Source organism: Augochlora pura, chromosome 10 (genome assembly GCF_028453695.1).
Source record: "Augochlora pura isolate Apur16 chromosome 10, APUR_v2.2.1, whole genome shotgun sequence".
In the NCBI taxonomy this organism is placed as follows: domain Eukaryota; kingdom Metazoa; phylum Arthropoda; class Insecta; order Hymenoptera; family Halictidae; genus Augochlora; species Augochlora pura.
The window spans coordinates 3,471,610-3,492,184 of record NC_135781.1 but is presented as its reverse complement, the minus strand read 5'-3'; the positions used below and the strand labels follow the sequence as shown (position 1 = coordinate 3,492,184).

Here is a 20,575-nt window from a genome sequence, read left to right as displayed (position 1 = left end):
TCTTAGACTTTGATAACTAGACCGCGGATTTGTATGCATTTATGTCAAAATCGCGGGCCTGCAATTTCAAATAAGCAGAGAGACTGAAAGAATTCAAAAATACTCTAATACTAAAGTGATCAAAAAGTGAATAAACCTGCCGTTTAAAAAATGCCAATGCGTCATTTTCAATCTACTAAAATGATAGAAATTGAATATACTTGCTATTTAGTTTTGACAAATTCTCCGCGCCAATTACAAGAGATCTGTTCGAATTGTTTCACTGTAAAATAGCGGACGCATTAAAAAGTTTGCTAAATACTAAAATATTATATTCCTAATAATTTCAATAGATTCAAAATAATGCATCGACGTTTTCTAATTCCTTTAACCCTTCCACTATTTCAAATCGCCACCAGCCAACTTGATACCTTGCAATTAATACAGACAAACTTCACTTCGCATGAAAAACCGCAGTCTAATAACAACAGAGGAATAAAATATTGTTTCGTTTTAGACGAAACAGATAACATTCGTATTCAGTGGATCACGCGTGGATCTCCATCACTATCCTAACTGTTACAGTGCAGCGGGTTAAAGTAGTATTTTCTCCCGGTAATAAAAGCATTTTCAACCCTCGTATACATACATAGATGATATATACATGCGCATAGATATGTCGCAACGAGAATGAACAACGGTTACGCAGCAGCGATAGTTTTAACATTTGATTTGCAACAACTATTTCTATCGATTGGCCATCAATTCACATCGACGGCTTTCCATAAAACAATAAACGTGGGTCCTGGACGAATGCTGCGATCTCTGTGCGAGGGTTAGACGTCTTCGTCAAAGAGCGACAGTGAGAATAAAAGAGAAAAAGAGAGAGAGAGTGAGAGAAAGATGATGCAGAGGGAAGGGAGAGAGTGAGAGAGAGAGAGAGAGAGAGAGAGAGCAAGGGAGATTCGGTTGCGGCGGCTTTTTACCGCGCAAAACCAGACCTAACCCAGGCCCGCGGTTTGCAGAAACACGCGATTTCGGTGCCGGTTCCCGAGCATCGAATTGCGCCGATTTCGTGCACGCAACCGATCAGCGCGCTGCTACACGGCCGCACCCTTCAATAAACATTTCTATATAATATTACAGCGTTAATTATCGACGCGGACCACGCAGGAATGTCGTCCGAGGCAGGAAAATTGTGGGTTTACTGGATCGCAGAAGATCGTATATCATTAGTGAATATACAATTTTTTTTTAATCTTTTTCATATTTATACGCATACATATCTCTGTGCTTATACACACGCGTACGTATCTCTGTGTTTATATGCACGCACGCACATTGTTTGGCTATATTCTTTCGAGCGAAAAGCACCGCGCAGGCGCGCCACGTTCCGCGTAATCGTAGATAATCGTTCGTGCGTTTCAGTTATGCGAAAGGACACAGATCGAGCCATTCTCCGCCAATCTGGCGCTCAGGTTGGCAGCGTCGACGAATGTGGCGCGGATCCGAGCCATCGACGCGACCATGCAGGTTTTTATATATACAATGATATATATCAGTCCTCCCGAATCGCTCTCGTTTCAGCCGGCTCGAATTCTTTTTAGAGCCGTCGCAATTTTCCGCGCGAGTCTCAGCGTGTCTGTTTCAGCTGCTGCGAGGTTACCTGGGCTGTACCTTGACGAAACCGTACATCAAGTGGATACAGAACAACTTCTCCGACGTGTTCAACAGTAAGTCCGGGCCACGATTATCGGTCGCGAACTCGACGACGCTGCGCCCGATCTCTCGAAAACGGCGGACCGACGTCGTCCGCGGCGTCTTTTGTCGGCGACCCGCTGCGACGTCGGCCGCGTTAACGAAATTATCGCCTCCATTGGAAGGACGACTTTTAAAACGAGAGACAGCAGGCCTCGAGGCTCGGGCTACGATTTTTCAGAGGTCGTTGGATAGAGGAGAGATAAAAAGAGGCTGATTCGGGGTCGTAGTGTCTCGTTGCAAGGGTAGGTAGAGCGAAGAGTCTGGGCGAAACGGGAGGAGATCGCGATGTGTCGTAGCGGGAGCTAGGTACGGTAGGGGTAAACAGGTATCGGAGGACGAGGAAAGGAGGTGCAAGGTTTCAGAGACGGGGGATCGTCGAAACACTTGTTAGAGGAATCCGAAGGGTGAAAAAGGCAGGTTTGAGTGCGCTGGCTGTGGAGCACGTGATCAGCTTTATTTAGTCTGTGGACCGATTGGAAATTTTTTTTAGATAAAATGACACGGTTCAAGGTGGTCGTGATAAATGTATGTTGAACCCTTTTTTTTCTGGAGTTATCAGGATCACCTTCAGTTTTTTTGTAAGCTTTTTGTGCCCATTTTTTAGGGGATGCTGAGACAAAGTCGGCGAGCGTAATAATATACAGATTTTTAAAATAACAATTGTATGTTTACTTATGGAAACACCTAGATAGCTTCAGGAGATAGGGGCGACCAAAAATTTGGTATAGTCATCTTAATTTTTGGGAAATTTTGAACTTTGTCAGAGAATTATTTTACAGAGAAAATATTACGCTTGTCTTTAGCCATATTATTTTTGCTCAAAAAATGACAAATCAAACCACAGAATAAATTAAACCAATCACATTCCGTGGTCCACCCTGTATAGCTCAAGAAAGTACTGAAGGGTAGTAGAGGGATGAAGAATGTAGAATGGCTTTGAAAAAAAGGGTAGGTCAGTAAAATCCATTTCTACACAGAAATTAAACAAATTCCCTACGCAAGAATACGCACCAAACATCACGAACGCACTTAATACTGCCTCAACGTTGCAAACGTCTAAGGTAAGAGAAACTCGGATAAACAATTAGTTAATAATAATTTCGTTGCTCTTCAGCCGTCGACGAAGTCAAGATATACCCGTTCCCGCCACAGATTCAAGACATACTCTCGCTTCTGAGGGGCAAGAACGTGGATATCACTGAGAAGTACATTGAAGGACAAAAACGTACGCATTTATTGCTGTTTCTTATATTAACCTGTTAACCGGATAACTAAAAGGTGTTCCAAAAATGTCTAACAATACGGAAATGGTACCTGAGCCCATTTGAAGTAATTTTCTCCTTTGCAAAAATTTTCTCCGAGGCGACGTTAACGAGTTATTAAGGAAAAACATTAACCAATGAGAAGAGGGTACCGCTGACGCGAAGCGACTGAGCTAATAAGCGAGACTGGGCTTTGTGCGCTCGGTAGCCGAGCTCGCCTCTCATTGGTCAACGTTTTTCGTTAATAACTTGTAAACGCTACATTGGAGAACATTTTTGCAAAGGGAAAAGTTGCTTAAAATCGACTCAGGTATCTCGCATTTCCGGATTAATAGATATTGGGAGTGATAGATTTTTGGATACCTTGTACGCCGCCATACTTGCTAGTACTAGAACAATTAAAGCAAAATTGTCTCTCTCAGCGCGATTTGCCCTCGAGTCAAGGAAGAATTAAGAGATAAAAAAGTACTAGCGAGTCAACTCGTCGTCTCCGGTTAACAGGTTAACGTCCGACGTCGGGGACCTTTTCCGACGGCCATTAAACCGCGCTGGTATGCCCGTGCAGGTGAAAGTCAGCCGAAAAAGATCATCGAAAAACCGAAAGAGCCGCCGCCGCCGACCAACGCGGATTTAACGCGCTTGCCGCTCAGGGAGCAGAAACCAGGTGTCATAACGTGGGCAAAAATCGCCGGGCACAATTGGTGGCCAGGTAACGCTCCGTTAGCCGCGGTTCGCAACACTGTTTTTCCGTCCACCGCCGTGCAAAAATATTCCGACCCGTCCCCCGGCCGCCAACCTATCAACTCGTTTAGTAAACAAAGTTACGAAAACAACCGTCACCGATATTTCATCGAACCATCGTCCATCGTTTTACACATTTTTATCTGATCTTGAGATTTGGCCTTGATCGTGGTCTCGATATGTTGTGCAATAATTTCATTAAAATTGTTTTTAGCTAACCATTGGGTCGAATATTTTTGCACACCGATTTCTTTTCAACCCCTTGGCTTTGACGCGCGATTAATATTTTAGGTTGAAAATGATTTTCAAAAACGTGTTTGGCAAGCAGAAAAATCGAAAGAATTAAACCTTTTGGCATTAAAATTAACGTATCGTGTGCGGTACAGGTGTTAAAAACTTTCTAAAAATTTGCTTTCATAGATTTTGTTAGATATTTCAAAGAAACCTCTTTGAAATTCTAAAAATCCCCAGCATATACTTGCCATTAAAATTTTATTTTCAATTTTGAAACTACCAACCCCTTTGCACTTCTAGAAGCCATTTTAACTGCGAGTCTAAAATAATTTCTCTGACTTACAGTACTTTCAATTTAAACGTGACAAAGTGTATTTTACGCGTATGACAATTTAGTATTGCGACTCTAATTATTTTTTAAATATAAACTTTGATAATATAAAACTTCGCTTGAAACGTGATATAACAATTTTATAAATGCCTGAAAATTGCCACTCGAGTGCAAAGAATTAAATATTTCCAACAAAGTGAATTCTTTCAAACTTGCCTGATTTTTTCAGTTTACTATAACGAAGTTCAGAGAATGTTCGTGCATAAGGCAAGGGGTTAATTAGAATATCAATCGAAGAAATATCGAAGGACATCCTTCGACTAAAATCGGTGTCCGCCTTGTTCGTCGTCCTTATCACCTATAAAGCCGACGCGATCGCCGATTGGTGGATTCGCGGCGAGCAACGAGAGAATTTCCGAAGAAACGATACGTCTCCTTGCGCTCGCGAGAGGCATTGCACCCTTAAAAATCGATAGCCGATCGGAGGAGCCATCGCGGCGCGCAGAGAGACAGAGAGAGAGAGAGAGATAGAGAGAGAAGAGCGGGTTTCGAAAATTCTTTGAATGCCGCCCGTTAATCCGCGCGCCGAATGGAAAGAGTTAAAGTGCCTTTGTCTGTTTGGGTATCGCAGCGATGATTATCGATTACCGGGACTGTTGCATGCGTGAGCCGAGCTTCGGCTGCCAGTGGATCATGTGGTACGGCGACTACAAGCTGTCAGAGGTAAAAATATTCTCGGTCGATGTTCCTCGAAAAAAACCGTTCGCGGCCAGATATTTCCTTGTGTTACGGCGAGATCAATTGATTTCCACGGTTGTTCGATCCGCAACCTGCGATTCTACTTCCGACAGATCAGCCATAATTCTTTTATGTGGTTCGACATGGGCATAGAGAAGATGCGCGACTACATCAACAACACCAAGAAGCACGCTTTTGTCCTCGGCGTACTTCAAGCCTCCAAGGTACGCCATCTTACGTTTACGTCGTTTCGTTTTCAAGTCGGAGTTTAAACATTATCGTCCGGATGATAAAAATAGTCATCTTCATAATTGACTGAAAATAGTCAAAACTTGATTGAAAAAGCTTAATATTTGAAATTAAAATTTTTTAAATAAAAACAAATAGTCCGGACGGTATTGTGTTAATATTAAATCTAACAAATGCTCGAAGAGACTGGCTCGTTTTATTTTATAAGAATGACAGAATTTCTTGAACCGTTTCCTCCATTATTACTTTAATAAAAGGTATTTTAAGATATTGACTCAATCATTTGTAATGAAAGAATATTTAATATATATAATATATAAACTGGTATTATTAAATTCACCTAATTTCATTTTTATTATAGTATAAAATAATTATAAATATCTATATATCTATAATTATCGAGTACTATGAACAAATTCACTAATATAGAAAACCGTGTGAAAAATTTCGTATAACGTCAAACATTCTTAACTCTGCGCACCCGACACCTGACTCCAAAGTACCGCGAAGAATTGTTTCATCCCTTTCGAAAACAATTTTTCGGGTCACCAAAATTATTAACATTCAAAAACCTGTCAAAAGCGCGGCGCGTCACAGGACTGAATTTCAGCCGCCCGAAAACGCGCTAATTATGTATTCACAGAAAATGGGGAAATTCCGGGTAGTTCGAAAGGACTATTTTGAATTTCGCGTTGAAACGTCTCCGTGCGCAAAGGGTTAATAATGTGACCGGCGATGTTACGTTTTATCGCTGTAGAAACGGGAGGAACCCGGAGGGGATGGGGGTTCACGGTGCACGCACACGGTCATTTTCAAGCGATGTTCCCCGCTTTTCAGGATTATTGCTCTCGTATGGGATACGAAACCGATAATTGGACGTTGGCGGACATGTTCAAATATTTCTCGAAAATGAATCATCGGTCGCAGCGGCGACCGAATCCCCTGAAAAAAGTCGAGTCCTTCAGAATATACGACAAATACTCGTCGCACATCGTTAAGGAGCTGAACGAGCTGAAGAGAGACCCGAACGTGGACGATCAACGAGTGGACGATATAGAGAACAGCGGTGCGTGTTCGACGCAGGCATTTCCTTTTCCAGCATTCGCGACGGACGTGTAATTTGTTTCGATGATTTCCAGATGATTTGCGATACCTGAAGAGCCAGCAGGGGGGCTCGATGGAATCGCTCTGTCTAAAGTGTCTGAAGATACCGGTCGGACCCGCGGAGTGCCACCCCTTCTTCGAGGGCGCCCTGTGCACCAAGTGCTCGGTAGGACAATTACGAGTGGACGGAGTAATTCGATTACCAGCCGGAACTTGAGCTCTCCTTGTCGACGACGATTATTACACCGATTCGTACCTATCAATTTTATTAACAAACTAGCAAGTTTTTCTGAAAACAGTTTCATCGATTCGATCATAGCAAAATAGCTGATCTGAAATGGTCCAGATCGATTAATTACGTTTCTCCAGGTTCGAAATTCTGAGCAAACGAAATTTTCACGCACGCGGAGGAAATGCGTAACTCGGACCCCGCCCAGTGCTCTACAAGGACCTCCATTGGTCCACGAACAAAGCTGAACAATTTTTGTACCCCATTAGAAATAGTTTCCATAGAGTTGATCCACCATTTTATAAACCTTTTTCATCTCATTCCGTCTTAGATTCCCTTGAAAATCTCTCTGACTCCTCCCAGACGTCTCCCTAGCCCCGCCCATCGACTCCTATCGGCTCCTTCCTGAATATTCAAGCCTGCTCGGTAAACCAGTAGCCCGAGACCTACTCCGATGACAAGCAAATGACTCTTGTGAAGCTTTAAAATTCATATTTTAATTTTGTTTTAATTCACATTTGAACTTTTCATCTGAAAAATTCCTCAATTTATTTTGTCGTCGCTACACGTGCAATAATAATATTCCCAACATATCCAAAGAAACACGCGAGGCGACGCGGATCATTTCTCACGATATCTCGCGGTTATCCAGCGTTAAAGATTTACAAGAATCACCTGTTGGTTACGGGCACGTAAGACCGAATTTCGCCGGACAGGGGTGGAAACGGAACCGTTACATTTCACGCTGCTTTTCAGGAACAGTACAAGCCGTGCATGTTCGTGTTCGGTAACGACGCGAAGTGCGTAAGTATATATTTGCATTCTAACTAACACGAGCCCGCGTCCCTCTTCGCCGATTGATAGCGAAATGTTGACTGGTTTGCTAGTTCTACTGCACGATTTGCGCGACGACCGGGATGGTGATCATTTGCGACAACGAGGACTGTCCGAGGTAAATCGCGCGGCGCCTGGGGGCGGCGGCGGGATCGATGAGGGGGGCGGTGGCCGTATACGGGCGGGTTTATTCCTAGATCGTTCGTTTTCCAGGGTTTATTGTACTGCCTGCATGAAACACTTGCTGTGCCCGGAGACCTACGAGCAGGTGCTGCTAGAAGATCCTTGGGAGTGTTTCCTCTGTAAAGCCAGGTCCGGCACTGTCCCGGACGCCGTGGTGAAGCCGCGATCCAATTGGAAGGACAAAATAATCGATATGTTCCGGACGGGCTGCAACCCGAGCGCGCGAGTCGCCAACAAGTGCGACGGCAAACCGAGGAGAATTCGTGTCCTTTCTCTGTTCGATGGTCTGAGCACAGGTAAACGGACCTTCCTCCTCGCTGATTATTTATCTATTTTTCCTGCGAGCAGCGTTCTCTTTACGTTTTTTTCTCCAGGATTGCTGGTCCTCCGCAAACTGGGCATGGAGGTGGACGTTTATTACGCGAGCGAGATCGACCCGGACGCGCTGATGGTCAGCGCCACGCACTTCGGTGACAGCATCATCCACTTGGGCGACGTCCGGCATATCACCAAAGAGAAGATCAAGGAGATGATACCAATAGATCTGCTGATCGGCGGGTCGCCCTGCAACGACCTGAGCCTTGCCAATCCGGCACGGCTGGGTCTCTATGGTAAGCTGTAACGGTACAGTAAATTCTCTCAAATATTGTCCCTATACTTGCAAGCAAAAATGGATAACTTGAGAAGAGGAGCTACGATTATTCGATATTGGTAATCGGCAATTGTAAAACTGAGCTGCAAGTTTTGAATAGTTCTTCATTGTTATTTCCAAGCTGTGGGTCAATTTAGAAGAATTTACTGTGTGGGGTAGAAGAGTCTCTTCTTACATTTTTGATTCTTTGTAGACCCAAAAGGCACTGGAGTCCTGTTCTTCGAGTACTGCAGGATCCTGAAGCTAGTAAAGAAACTCAACAACAGGCACCACCTGTTCTGGCTGTACGAGAACGTAGCCTCGATGCCGAGCGAGTACAGATTGGCCATGAACAAGTAGGGCCTTTTGATTCCATTTTGCCATTCAGCAGCGATACATGGCTCTTAACACCTTGACATTGACTTTTCAGGCATCTGGGCCAGGAGCCTGATGTCATAGACTCCGCAGATTTTTCCCCTCAGCACAGGCTGAGACTGTATTGGCACAATCTGCCGTTCGAGCCGCACTCGCAGCCATTCCAAGACGAGCAAGACGTGCAAGATATACTGACGCCGCATTGCCAGCGGTACGCGCTTGTCAAAAAGATCCGCACGGTTACCACCAAAGTAAACTCCTTGAAGCAAGGTACGGCTTTCACCGACTATATTTGAACGTGTATCGTAAAATTAACAGAGAGACGCGAAAACGATTCATTAGCCTCGGCTAGTAGTTTTTAAAAACATCCCCGCTTGGAACACCCACACCGCTATAAACAGTTACTTTTGTTTTCCGGGGATTAGGAAAATCGGCCCTGAAACCGATCCTGATGAAAGACGACACCGACTCGCTGTGGATCACCGAGCTCGAGGAGATATTCGGTTTCCCGCGTCACTACACAGACGTGAAGAACCTGTCGGCGACGAAGCGGCAAAAACTGATAGGGAAGTCGTGGAGCGTGCAAACCCTCACTGCCATTTTCAAGTCACTTTGCCCCTATTTCGAGTCCAATATCGCCGGGTTGAATTCCGTGTTAGGCTCCTAGAGCCTATCCTCATATATGTCGTAGACATATCCTAGGCTGGACTAGGTGCGGAATTACCGGGCGCCTGTTACGTTACACGGATCATGCAATCTAGACGAAAGAAAAACGAATAGATTCAACATTTTTTTTCCCTCTGTTTAATTTTTTTTTTAAAGAATTTTTAATTTTTATTTTGTAATTTTATTACAATTGAGACAACCGGTACTATTCCTGCTACTTTTAGTTTTCTTTTCCTTTTTTTTATTCAGTTTTGTGTACACGGTATGTATCAGGTTTGTTTATCGCCATTGTGGGTGCAAAATATATTTTACAGTCCTGTCTGATGTATATCGTACATTTTGTACAGTCTCGACGACTACCAACTAATAAAGCACAGTCTTTAGTAACCACCATTTAGGAAAGAAATAAAAACGAAGGTTCTCGGTATGTACAGAACTGTGCTCCTCGAGCAGTCGTTACGAATTAGCATTCGCTCTTTGATATTTCATACGGAAGTATCCCCTGCGGTGTTCCCGGCTAGTTGGCAACTCGTTGCTGCCGCCGGTGTACGGCACGTTTCTTTGTTGGTTCAACTGCAGCAGGGTGATGGGCACCGATGTGCAACCCACCAAACAATTCACGTACTGCATCGCGTGAGCCGGCAACGGCGTGTTCAGAAAGATTTCTTCGCGTTCCATGTCCACTCCCCTGACGATACCTGGATAAGCACGTTTTACGATCGTTTTCAGATGTTGTTTATAGATAGGGGAGAAAAAAAAACGCGTCGCGACAAGAAACTCACCGAGGCCGTAACACGAGCATAGCGGCGTCCTGTCCAACACCCTCAAACTAGATACGAACTCGACTTGTTGCGGCTCTGCATCATTCAGGTCGATACCACACAGTGCCACTATGTTGCCATTGATTACGTTCAAAACGTGTGTCGGTGGCGCCGATGCGCGCGGAATCGAGACGATCAACGAAGAAAATGGTGTCCTGTAATCGATGGTCATCGATGTTACTAGTATTTATTTTGTCGAATCGTGCAAAAAAATATGATACTTACACGAATGGCACAGCTGCGTTGATGTTAAGCGATAAGTCGTAGACACAGGACCTGCAAGAATAATTTTAGCAAAAGAAAATGGTCACCATTCTAGAGTATAATTTCATCGCCTTACATCGGATCTACCGGATTCTGTACAATCTCACTGAAGTAAGAGATCATTACGAGCTCTCGCTGTTGATAAGGCTCCATGTTCCAAGTGTCGTTCGCCGGGGTGCTTTTGCGTTCGGCCTGGGACTGTATCACGCATAACTCGTGGCTGCAATCTTGGTTCCAATTTAGAACGTTCACGCCCCACGACGAGACTCGATTTAAGACCTACGATAACATCAACATTCATATGCCCTCGCCCGTCACCTTTTTATAGACAATAAAAAGTGGAAAAAGCTCTATTCACCTGGTTATTTATTACTTCCTTAGACAACTGTTCGGGATAATTGCTCTTGATCTTTTCGGACATAATCTGTACTATCAGGGACGGTTGCATCAACTTTATGATGAAAATCATGATGTCCCAACCGAGTCCGGAAGTGAATCCCATAGTGTTCACTACGATTGGTAACCGAGACATTATTGGACAACTTGACAACTTTTCATACAACATTTTCACTCCCTCGATGTATTTAGTGATGCATTTGCTCACGTCGATATCGCCTAGGTACAATTGGTAAGCGGGAGGCTTTAAATGAGTGAAATTTGGTCCTAGCAGTGGCTCTTCTATCAAACTGAAGGACATGCCTCCGGCCGGCGCGCATTCCGTCTGACCAGGATCAACGTCCAAGAGAACCACCATCTTGGTTACCGGTAGCAGACTGTTTATTAAGCAACGAACTGCAGTAGACTTGCCAACGCTCTTCCCTCCGGCTATCACAGTGCAGGACCATTCTTTGGCGTGCCACCTTTCCAACACTTTCTCGACAACATCTTTTGTAATTCGTTCGTCAACGCGCAACTCCTTACAGGTGTAATTATCGACAAAGAGCTTCGACTGTAGAATCACTTCTGCTCTCTTCGGATCGGTCCAAGACTGGTACGGAACGTGATTTATACTCGGAAACAATCTGAACGGAAAATATACGTTCAGGAATCTTGTTAACTTGTTTTCCAGATTCGACAGAAGCAGAACGGTCGTGCCGGTTTGGAGTTCATTCAGCTCGGTGACCAGTTTGTTCTCAGAGTCTCGGGTAACACCTTCGGCAGAAAGAGTAGCCCAAACGTCCGGTTGGACGTCCTGCGATACTCTGTCCTTAGCTTTAATACAAACGCTGCTGTACCCTCTGGGAGAATAAATCTCGAACGGTTTGGAAGACTCGTTGATCAGATAACCGTATACTTCGACAGTTCCAAATATTACTTCTAACACGATCTTGCCGGTGAAACAAAATCGCGCCTTTTTCGACATTACCACCAAAACTTTGTTTCTCAATGAATAAAACCGTATCGGACCGTGATCATTGTACCAGCCTCTTCTGTACGGTGAGCATTCAGTTCCCGCGTTCGACAAACTGTTGTCTGCTGCAGCTTTATTTATTTGTAAGCTTCTGAGACAGTCCTCAAAAGAAGCAGACGGTTCGCTTTCTTTCCACGTTCCGGCAACATTATTTTCTCCCGATACTAACGGCGTTTCAGTTACCCGTGGTCTGCGATTGTTATTTGAGGATATCGGTGTGTTAGCATTAAGACCACTATTTGGATTTACCGACTCTGCTACGATAATGCAAGGTTTCTCCTTCTGAGAATTGTTTGATCGCACACGCGACGGTTTGTTGTCAGGGTAACTGCTACTTCTCAATTCGTGATTTTGTTTTAGTATTTTTGGTATCCTGAAGGGTGTCACAGTGCTTGAATGAGACTCAATTATTACCGGTGCTCCTAAGTTCTGTTGTTGGTTCGAACCGTCGGAATGTCGTTTATTGTTTCTTCCTGTGGGTGTCCTTGTCTTTGTCGATTGCAAGGGGCGACCCATGGAATCTGAAATTTAAGCGCTCATATTTATAAAGGTTTCGTTTCTTCGAGTGAAGATATTCTATACTATTTGTTTTTCGACATGCGAATAAGATTTGTTTTAAAAAAAAAAATGGTTGTACTCTATGGCAGTGGTTCTCAATACTGTTACCTTCTAAGGATTTCTGTAACAGAATGAAACACATTTTATCAATGTCTACGTATTTTGTAAACACGCGCAAGGATAGTAAATGTGTAAAGTGAAGAAGCGCGACAAAAAATGTACCTTTTTTTTCAGAAACCGTCGTTTTAGTAGAAGGTCGAGTACTCTCCCAGAAAAAATGGGTTGTACCTTCAAACAGTTTGGGAATCACTGCTGTAGGACATTCGAACGTTTCTTACGTGACGCTCTATTGTCGCTGCCACGCGTGTTTTTCTTTCGACTAACACTGCACTTTGGATCCAATTGTTCGCTGTGCTCAGAATTTGCACTCGTTGAAGTGCCCCGAACATTTTTAGTACTCCGACCAGGCGTATTCATGGTTAGGTTTTCCCGAACGTAATCCTTTTTTAGTTTAGCAGCCTTGTTTGTTCTCTTATACTGGGGCAGTTTACTGAAATAGAAGATATATCTTGATAATCTGAAACGTGCCTGACAATATCGTGTCAGCACATTGTCATGTTATGAGATAAAAGTGTTAAGATGTATACTCAATGATCTATACTTACGCCTTCGTTTGCTCTTGTCTACTGCTAACAGTCCTTGCTTTCGCGTTTACTTGTCTCGTCTTCATGTCAGTATTACATAAACCCGGAAAAAGTATTGAAAATGTTTCAGTCCTCTTACGGGTACATTATTGCGAACTAACCTCAATCTTCCAGTAAGGTGAAGTTGTGTTTACAATTTATAATCAGCCGATAGCGGCGCCGATGTGGCGAAATTGCGAACCACATACCGGCCTTCGTGCAGCGCCAATTAGTAGATGGCGAAATGCTGAAACTACTAGACAAACTGATTTCGCTAGCAGTTTGAGCGTTCTGCCGTATGCTAATTAGCGCTGTACGGACCCCGAACGGAGCTTCCAGATTTTGCCGCAAGATGCGTCACCGTCGCAACAATTTAATGACAGAATATCCTTTCTGCACGATACCTGTGCAATGTCGTACACGTGTTTTTGTTCCTCACGCGGTTAAGAACGCGTTTAAAATTAAATACCGGACGCGTTATTATTGTGCGTCTTGTGGAATTTGATAGTTTTGTGAAGTAGTAGTTTGTGTCGAATACGCAGCAATGGCTTTGTACAACTTCAAGAAAATTGCGGTGGTCCCCACCGCAAAGGTTAGTTGACGCATTCTCTATCCTTTATTTATTTATGATAAATATACTTCGATGTTAACGTTTCATTCTTTATTGTTAGGACTTCGTCGACATAATATTGTCGAAGACACAGCGTAAAACGCCCACGGTCGTTCACAAGAATTATAAAATCACCAGGATACGATCATTTTACATGCGCAAAGTGAAGTTCACACAGCAGAATTTTCACGACAGATTGTCGCAAATAATACAAGAATTTCCCAAACTCGACGATGTTCATCCATTTTATGCAGATTTAATGAACGTTTTGTATGATAAAGATCATTACAAATTGGCCTTGGGTCAGATAAATATAGCAAGACACTTAATCGACAGGTAACTACTCTAAGACAATGTTTTATACTGTTTTATTAATGTACATGTTACTTACATTCTAAACACATTTTATGATAACAGCGTGGCAAAGGATTATGTACGTTTAATGAAGTTTGGGGATTCTCTATATCGATGTAAACAACTGAAGAAGGCTGCCTTGGGTCGTATGGCTACTATCATGAAAAGGCAGGCAGCGAATCTGGCTTATCTCGAACAAGTTCGTCAGCACTTGGCCAGGTTACCCAGTATAGATCCCTATACACGTACCATTATAATATGTGGCTTCCCAAATGTTGGCAAAAGCAGTTTCATAAACAAGGTGCTTTTATTTGTTACGTATGAAAAACTAGAAATAGATAAATACTTCGAAAGAAGAGAACTAATTAATTTCTGAATTGCAGATTACGCGTGCCGACGTTGAAGTCCAGCCGTACGCGTTCACAACTAAATCATTGTACGTTGGTCACACGGATCACAAATACTTGAGGTGGCAAGTGATTGACACACCCGGAATTCTAGATCACTCGCTTGAAGATCGAAACGTCATAGAAATGCAAGCGATAACTGCATTAGCGCACTTGCGAGCAGCCGTACTTTATTTCTGCGACATTTCAGAGCAATGTGGTCACTCGTTGGACGAACAGGTGACTCTCGGATCAAATTCACGTGTCGTCTACATTGGCCTTTAAATAACTAATCGTGTGAAATTTTTCCAGGTCAAGCTGTTCGAATCTATCAAACCTCTTTTCGCGAACAAACCATTAACGATCGTATTAAACAAAGTAGATGTCTTACGATTAGAGGAACTTCCAGCCGAAAAACAAACGCTTCTGAAGTCGTTGGAAGATAAAGATGTGCCCATAGTAGAGATGAGTACGATAACTGACTTCGGAGTCATGGACGTGAAGATACAGGCTTGTGAACGTCTGTTAACGTACCGTGTCGATCAGAAGATACGAACGAAGAAGGTGAATGAAATAAATGATTGTTTCATCGAGTCTTGGTGAATGGAGTTTCTAATATTATTTAATAATTACAGGTGGAGGGACTACTGAATCGCCTGCATGTCGCGCAACCAGTGCCAAGAGACAACAAAGTCCGTGCACCGTGTATTCCGGAGAGTGTTCTGAAGAAGAAGCAGGCGGCTGCTGAACAGGCAACAAGAAAACGGAAATTGGAGCGACACATAGAAGAGGAACAGGGTGACGATTACGTGCTGGACTTGAAGAAGAATTATGATATCGAGGGAGACCAGAAGTTCGACATTATCCCAGAAATCTGGGAGGGCCACAATATCGCCGATTACATCGATCCAGAAATATTCGAGGTTTGCATTTGCTTAAGTCAAAAGCTAGTTTGATTGGAATCCGAATGCTAACTTTCTTCATTCGCAGAAATTGAACCAACTCGAGAGGGATGAACAGCTTCGAGAAGAAGCTGGTATGTACGACTACAAGGTGCCGGAGCTGTCTGAGACGATGAAAGAGATCGTGCAGTTGGCCAAACAGATTCGGGAGAAGAAGGCGATCATGAAGGACGAGGCGATGATCCAAAAGGCTTCGACGAAACCTGTGATGCCACGTACGGCAGTGGCAAGAGGTCGAGACAGATCGATAACGAAGTTGAAGGAGCAAATGGAAGACCTGGGCATCGATATGGAGGATACCGAAGACGTAAGTAGTCAAATAAAACTTTCAGAAGTCTATTGTAAATTGCTCGAGGAAAGAATTAACTAACTATGATTTTGGTAATAGGCGCATTTCACAAAAACAAGGGGTCGGTCAAGGTCGTTGTCCCAACCGGCCAAGAAACGCATGCGTGTGGACTCTGTCTCGCAATCGCGAGCTCGAAGCAGTTCGAGACCAGCTCGCGACGACATGGGCGTGAAGAACGTCGCCATGAAGACGAAGCTGAAGAACATAGCGCACAAGGCACTGAAAAAGAAGATCGCGAGGAAGGGTATGAAGGGCGAAGCGGATCGATTCATCGGCACGAAGATGCCAAGACACTTGTTCTCCGGAAAGAGAGGCGTCGGCAAGACGGACAGAAGATAATCACATTAATTTCTGGCTACTTTTATATAGGACATTGTTATTCCGAAGTACCGAATGAATTAAACTCTGCTACAAATGTTTGTCAATCGGCGAAAAGCAGAACGCAGATTAGTCCGGAATTAAAAGCGCGGTTGATACCGCAACAATATGAATGAATTGTCTACGATTGCATAACTCCGGTTCGCCGGTGACCTTCGGCCTCGTTCGGGGCGAGCTACTTCGTCGCTCAGCGAGACTTTATTGCTGTCGCACGACGATAACCCCTCGGCTACAGTTTACAAGACCCGTTGTTCGTGGATTTCTGTTGCTTGCCATGTAACACCGCCGATAACGATGATTGCCGCGTTGGGCAACGTCTCGTTGCCTCATAAATATCGTAGAACGTTGCAGGATCGGATTCGGAGCTGCATCGGAGGGAGTAGGTTGTCCGCGAAAAGTTCTGCGGTCGAGATACGGTTACTGCGCTGTTATATAAATAACGAATAAATTTTTATTTTGTCGTTACATCATCGATGGCCGATTAGAAAATATAAGTAACGCGAGTCGACCGGAAGTCGCTGCGCGAAGGACAGGCCCGATGCGGGAAGCGGTCGTCTGTCAACGAAATTTCGTAGACGAATTTTGTGACGTAACGCGTGAACGTTTCGTTATGCCTCGCGAGGCGTCGGAAGAGTAAGGTCTAGGATGTTCTTTTATTGATGTGAAAAATATACAATAGATGCGTGATATGCGTACGTAAAGGAAGATGAGGATTACGCCTTTAACGATAACGCTTCTTTTACAGCGACAACGTCCGGAGAATGACAAAATAAAGGAGAGAGAGAGGGGGGAGGGGAGGGGAGGGGAGCACGGTGTCAGAGATACGCTCTGTAACTCTATTAGGAACTAACGAAACCTCGAGCAGAAGAAAACTCTATGAAGCGGCGATCCTCGCGTATAAATAGATTTCGAATCTGTCTTCTGCATTTAATACTCGGCTCGCAAATACGCGCGCGGGATACCCATACATCTACGCTCTAACCCCAGAATGATCGAAATAAATTAAAAGAATGCATGCGGCGCGATGAGATATCGTGGTGTCGGTGACTTTATCGACTTTCTTTTCTTCTTTTGTCGGTGGATCCGCAAGTTCTTTCTCGGGGGGGACCGGCGATTAATTAAGAACTAACTCGCGTATGTACAAGGGTAATTTAACAAAAAAAAAAAAGAACCATTCAACGATACGAAGTACGATTATTTATGAGTAATAATGTCAAGCAGATATCTTAGTATCACAGTCAATAGGAGACCCGCGATTATGGGGTCTGGGCATTCGGTGATGCCCGGGATCGCGTTCGCAGCCGTTCAATCGGCGCAGAGGAAGGATGTTGCTCGCTTCATCGCAGCTTAATTGTCCGCGGAATTACAGCGCTCTTTTACTGTCGATGGGATATAGCATACCGTGACACTCGTAAAACCGTGGAAGCTGCACCGAAGCGCGGTATACATTTAACGACCGCGAAACGGCACCACCGAACGCCGATCGGACGATTCTTTGGTGAGTCCTCGGGCGACAGTAAACTGTTCTCAGTTCTCGTTCCTCTCTAAGCATTTCTGTCCCTTCTATCTCACGCGCGCCTCGCCGCACTAAATAGCTACAGCAATGCCTCTATAACTGTCGCTCTTTATCGCCATTATCCGTTAGGACCGGCTGTGGACGCAACCGGCGAAGGCCCCGTCGCATCTCTCCTCGGCGTTACTCGCTCCACTTTCCAAGTCTTTGAAAGCCGAGACAAAAAAATCTATTTCGTCACCCAGCACACCTTGTAATGTATTTTGTAGAAGGCGTAAACTGGAATTTAACGACATAGGAATCCACGTCTGAACACTATTAAATACCCTTGTTCCCAGCGACGTGGCTTCGATCGAAACGATTATCATCGCTTAGAAAAATTTAGGTACAATCAATTTTTAAATCTTAATATCCTTTCAAAGACTTGCCACGCGATCGGAGCGTATAATTATAGATAAAACAACCCCGCGAGTTCAAAGGTACTGTTATCGAGGCATTACTCCAGCCGCCGCCGAAGCTCGACGATTCAAGAGCAGGCGCACTCGAGCACTTGGATGTTCTTCCAGTAGGAGACCTTGAGCTGAGTGGAGTCGTTCTCGTCGAAGTAGACGATCATCAGCTGGTCGAGCTTGCTGGGCGCGCAACACGGTTTCGGCACCTTCTTTCTGTCCTCCTTCCACAGCAGGCTCTGCAGAAGAGCGTGATGATGCGCCGGGTTGTACCTGGGCGGGCAACGACCCTTGCAGTAGCCCGCGTCGAACGTCTTCGGATAGACGATGAACTCGAAGCCCTTCAGGTCCTTGAACATCACCGTCAGCTCGTGCCTGCAGCACTTCTTGCTCTCGCCTTTGCACTTGGTCCGGCGGCTCCTGTGCAGCGACATCAGCTCCTCGGGCGTCGATCGCTTCGACCTGCCGCCCGACGACACCGACGACTCCGCGAACACGTTCAGAACCGGCGAGGAGAAGCTCCTGCGCACCGGCTCCTCGTCCCGGAGGAACTCGAGCTCGAGGCCCATGTTCTCCAGGCCAGCCTCCAGCCAGGAGGACACGGCCACGGTCGAGTCCAGCTCCAGCCATCTCGAATCCCGCGCCGACACCCTCTTCCGCGCGATCGGCTCTCGAGACCCGAACGTTCTCAGGTACAGCTGAACGTCCAGCTCCGCACGGTCGTTGTAATCGCCGTGGAGCAACAGCCGCAGGGTCGCGTGATCCACCGACGCGTTCCCGTCCGCCTCCGGGATTTCCACGGGGAAGAACAACCGGTGACGGCGGTGTCCTCTGTCGATCCGACTCGATCCATTTCCAGGATCCGCTGTAACAGACACGATTCACTGAATACATTACGTAAACGGAAACCTTGAATCCTACGTGCCCGTCCGGCCTCTCTCTTTCTCTGGCTTTCGATTCGCGCGCGCGCGGCCTGTTCGACTTGGTTTTACGACGCGCCGCGCCAAGGTGACAAGGTGCAACCGTGGCGAAGACGGCGCGGAAAGGTAGCTGCGAGCAGATTAACGCGACAGTCGGTTTCACTGTAATATGACGGACAGGAACAGTTGCGTGTAAAAAGAAAACAACTCTGGATACACGCGTTAACAATTATCGAATCGACGACTATGTTCTTCGTTCAACGTGTCACGTTTCAAGAGAATAGATCATAGAAGATGAATAGAAAGATAGCGGAACGTTTTATGGTAACCGGGAACGGAAGATCGATTAATTCTTATTCCGATGAACGTGACACGGTGAAAAACGAAAAATACAACGGATACGAAGATTAATCGATTCTGAATGCTTTGGATAAGATCGAGTGGAAGAGTGAAACAGTGGAGAAATTTCGAATGAAAAATGGAGACGGGGATAGATAACTTTGTTCGACGATTACGGATAATTGCAGGCTTCTTTAATCCGACGTTAATACATAATTGACATCTTCTTGCTTGACATCTTTCTATAAATCTTCGATGATCTACCCTTCCTTAATCCTTCAATTTTATGACAATCTTTTGATCGTGGGTAATAGATCGATTATTAATTGTTTTCCAAGTCGAACGTGTGAATTATTGTAGTAGTAGTACAGTGCAAGATGGTGCAGTCTTTGCAGGAGAACGGAACACTCTTAACAGTTGGTTCATTTTTACAATTGTGTTATTGACGATGTTTACAACAATTCTGAGCTAAATTCGACAATTCTTTTAAATATTTTTTAGAAGATATATCTTGTCGACTTGTTGGCGTTGTTTTTGCAGTTTATTTTATTTCATTGCTGAAAATTGAATGGATGAATGAATGATTTAAATACTTTCGGTCGAAATTGACCTAGCCACCGTTAGGGTTAAAACTAAATCTACTATAATATTTTTGATATTATAAAAATCCTTAAATGGGACCCTCCCTTAATCTAACGATAATTTTTAATAGACATTTTCCTATTTATCTTTCGTGATTCGCCCTTTCTAACCTTAAAATTTTTACCCACGCCATTTTTCGGCAAATGCGACATCACGGGATTGCAGGTGACTCAAAATAAAATCTTAATAATCAAACAATTATTTACTATTTTCAAACTATAAAATATGGAGTACGTCAGGAGCTAAAAGAACAAGGAAAACCACAATGCTTTAGTATTTAATTGATAATATTTAAAAATACCGCGAGGTCTCCGACAGCCCCAGGTGGTCGTTCTAGGGTTAACCCTTCAATTTTCTACGAATTTTCCGATCGCGTCCGACACATTCAGAGGCCGATCGTTAATAGTTTTCCAATCCGAACACGTGAATCGTTCTAATGATAGAAGCCGCGGCGGACCTGTCCGATGGGACACATTCCGCCAAGGGTGTTGAAGCGGGGAACGCGGTGAGGTGACTGACCCGGTCGAATGACTGTATCGATCGGGATTTTTGCAGCGGGCGGGATCGGCGACTCGGTGTCGCCAGAGGCCGGAGCCGCGGGCGAGCGAGCGAGCGAGCG

General features: G+C 44.5%; 4 protein-coding genes across 6 annotated transcripts in view; 2 read left to right on the top strand and 2 right to left on the bottom strand.

Annotated features, from left to right (window-relative positions):
• Dnmt3 (DNA methyltransferase 3) overlaps positions 1-9,333 on the top strand; it is a 134,770-nt gene extending 125,437 nt beyond the window's left edge. For 2 of the 3 annotated variants that reach the window (XM_078193424.1, XM_078193425.1), the window contains 16 exons: positions 1,126-1,214; positions 1,408-1,512; positions 1,631-1,712; positions 2,855-2,965; positions 3,568-3,711; positions 4,940-5,031; positions 5,160-5,270; positions 6,133-6,361; positions 6,435-6,565; positions 7,385-7,432; positions 7,516-7,580; positions 7,676-7,941; positions 8,020-8,256; positions 8,491-8,632; positions 8,707-8,921; positions 9,077-9,333. In XM_078193424.1, coding sequence (XP_078049550.1) covers positions 1,126-1,214; positions 1,408-1,512; positions 1,631-1,712; positions 2,855-2,965; positions 3,568-3,711; positions 4,940-5,031; positions 5,160-5,270; positions 6,133-6,361; positions 6,435-6,565; positions 7,385-7,432; positions 7,516-7,580; positions 7,676-7,941; positions 8,020-8,256; positions 8,491-8,632; positions 8,707-8,921; positions 9,077-9,318 — 2,309 coding nt within the window. In that variant the 3' untranslated portion in view covers positions 9,319-9,333. The remainder of the gene's footprint in view (positions 1-1,125; positions 1,215-1,407; positions 1,513-1,630; positions 1,713-2,854; positions 2,966-3,567; positions 3,712-4,939; positions 5,032-5,159; positions 5,271-6,132; positions 6,362-6,434; positions 6,566-7,384; positions 7,433-7,515; positions 7,581-7,675; positions 7,942-8,019; positions 8,257-8,490; positions 8,633-8,706; positions 8,922-9,076) is intronic. The other variant, XM_078193427.1, reaches the window with a different exon arrangement.
• A 440-nt stretch (positions 9,334-9,773) lies between these two features.
• Positions 9,774-13,210, bottom strand: LOC144476459 (polynucleotide 5'-hydroxyl-kinase NOL9). The gene is made up of 7 exons (XM_078193428.1): positions 13,037-13,210; positions 12,710-12,921; positions 10,761-12,334; positions 10,479-10,681; positions 10,364-10,414; positions 10,100-10,293; positions 9,774-10,015 (listed from the first exon to the last, which is right to left on the bottom strand). The coding sequence occupies exons 1-7, from the start codon at positions 13,099-13,101 to the stop codon at positions 9,774-9,776; spliced, it is 2,541 nt and encodes an 846-aa protein (XP_078049554.1). The 5' UTR covers positions 13,102-13,210.
• A 228-nt stretch (positions 13,211-13,438) lies between these two features.
• Positions 13,439-16,182, top strand: Non1 (nucleolar GTP-binding protein 1). The gene is made up of 8 exons (XM_078192295.1): positions 13,439-13,646; positions 13,726-14,000; positions 14,082-14,319; positions 14,402-14,644; positions 14,717-14,968; positions 15,040-15,327; positions 15,395-15,673; positions 15,755-16,182. The coding sequence occupies exons 1-8, from the start codon at positions 13,599-13,601 to the stop codon at positions 16,052-16,054; spliced, it is 1,923 nt and encodes a 640-aa protein (XP_078048421.1). The 5' UTR covers positions 13,439-13,598; the 3' UTR covers positions 16,055-16,182.
• Positions 16,183-16,433: 251 nt separating this feature from the next.
• The window catches only part of Mav (TGF-beta domain-containing family member maverick), a 120,786-nt gene continuing 116,644 nt past the window's right edge, over positions 16,434-20,575 (bottom strand). Inside the window, exon 4 of the mRNA XM_078192294.1 lies at positions 16,434-18,920. Coding sequence (XP_078048420.1) covers positions 18,133-18,920 — 788 coding nt within the window. The 3' untranslated portion in view covers positions 16,434-18,132. The remainder of the gene's footprint in view (positions 18,921-20,575) is intronic.

Coding starts and splice junctions, on each gene's coding strand:
- LOC144476459 (XM_078193428.1), bottom strand. CDS start 13,101: ATGAAGACGAGACAAGTAAACGCGAAAGCAAGGACTGTTAGCAGTAGA. Junction 10,415..10,478: donor CAGAATCCGGTAGATCCGAT/GTAAGGCGATGA, acceptor TTATTCTTGCAG/GTCCTGTGTCTACGACTTAT. Junction 10,016..10,099: donor ATGCTCGTGTTACGGCCTCG/GTGAGTTTCTTG, acceptor GTGCTTATCCAG/GTATCGTCAGGGGAGTGGAC.
- Non1 (XM_078192295.1), top strand. CDS start 13,599: ATGGCTTTGTACAACTTCAAGAAAATTGCGGTGGTCCCCACCGCAAAG. Junction 14,645..14,716: donor GTCACTCGTTGGACGAACAG/GTGACTCTCGGA, acceptor AAATTTTTCCAG/GTCAAGCTGTTCGAATCTAT. Junction 14,969..15,039: donor AGAAGATACGAACGAAGAAG/GTGAATGAAATA, acceptor TAATAATTACAG/GTGGAGGGACTACTGAATCG.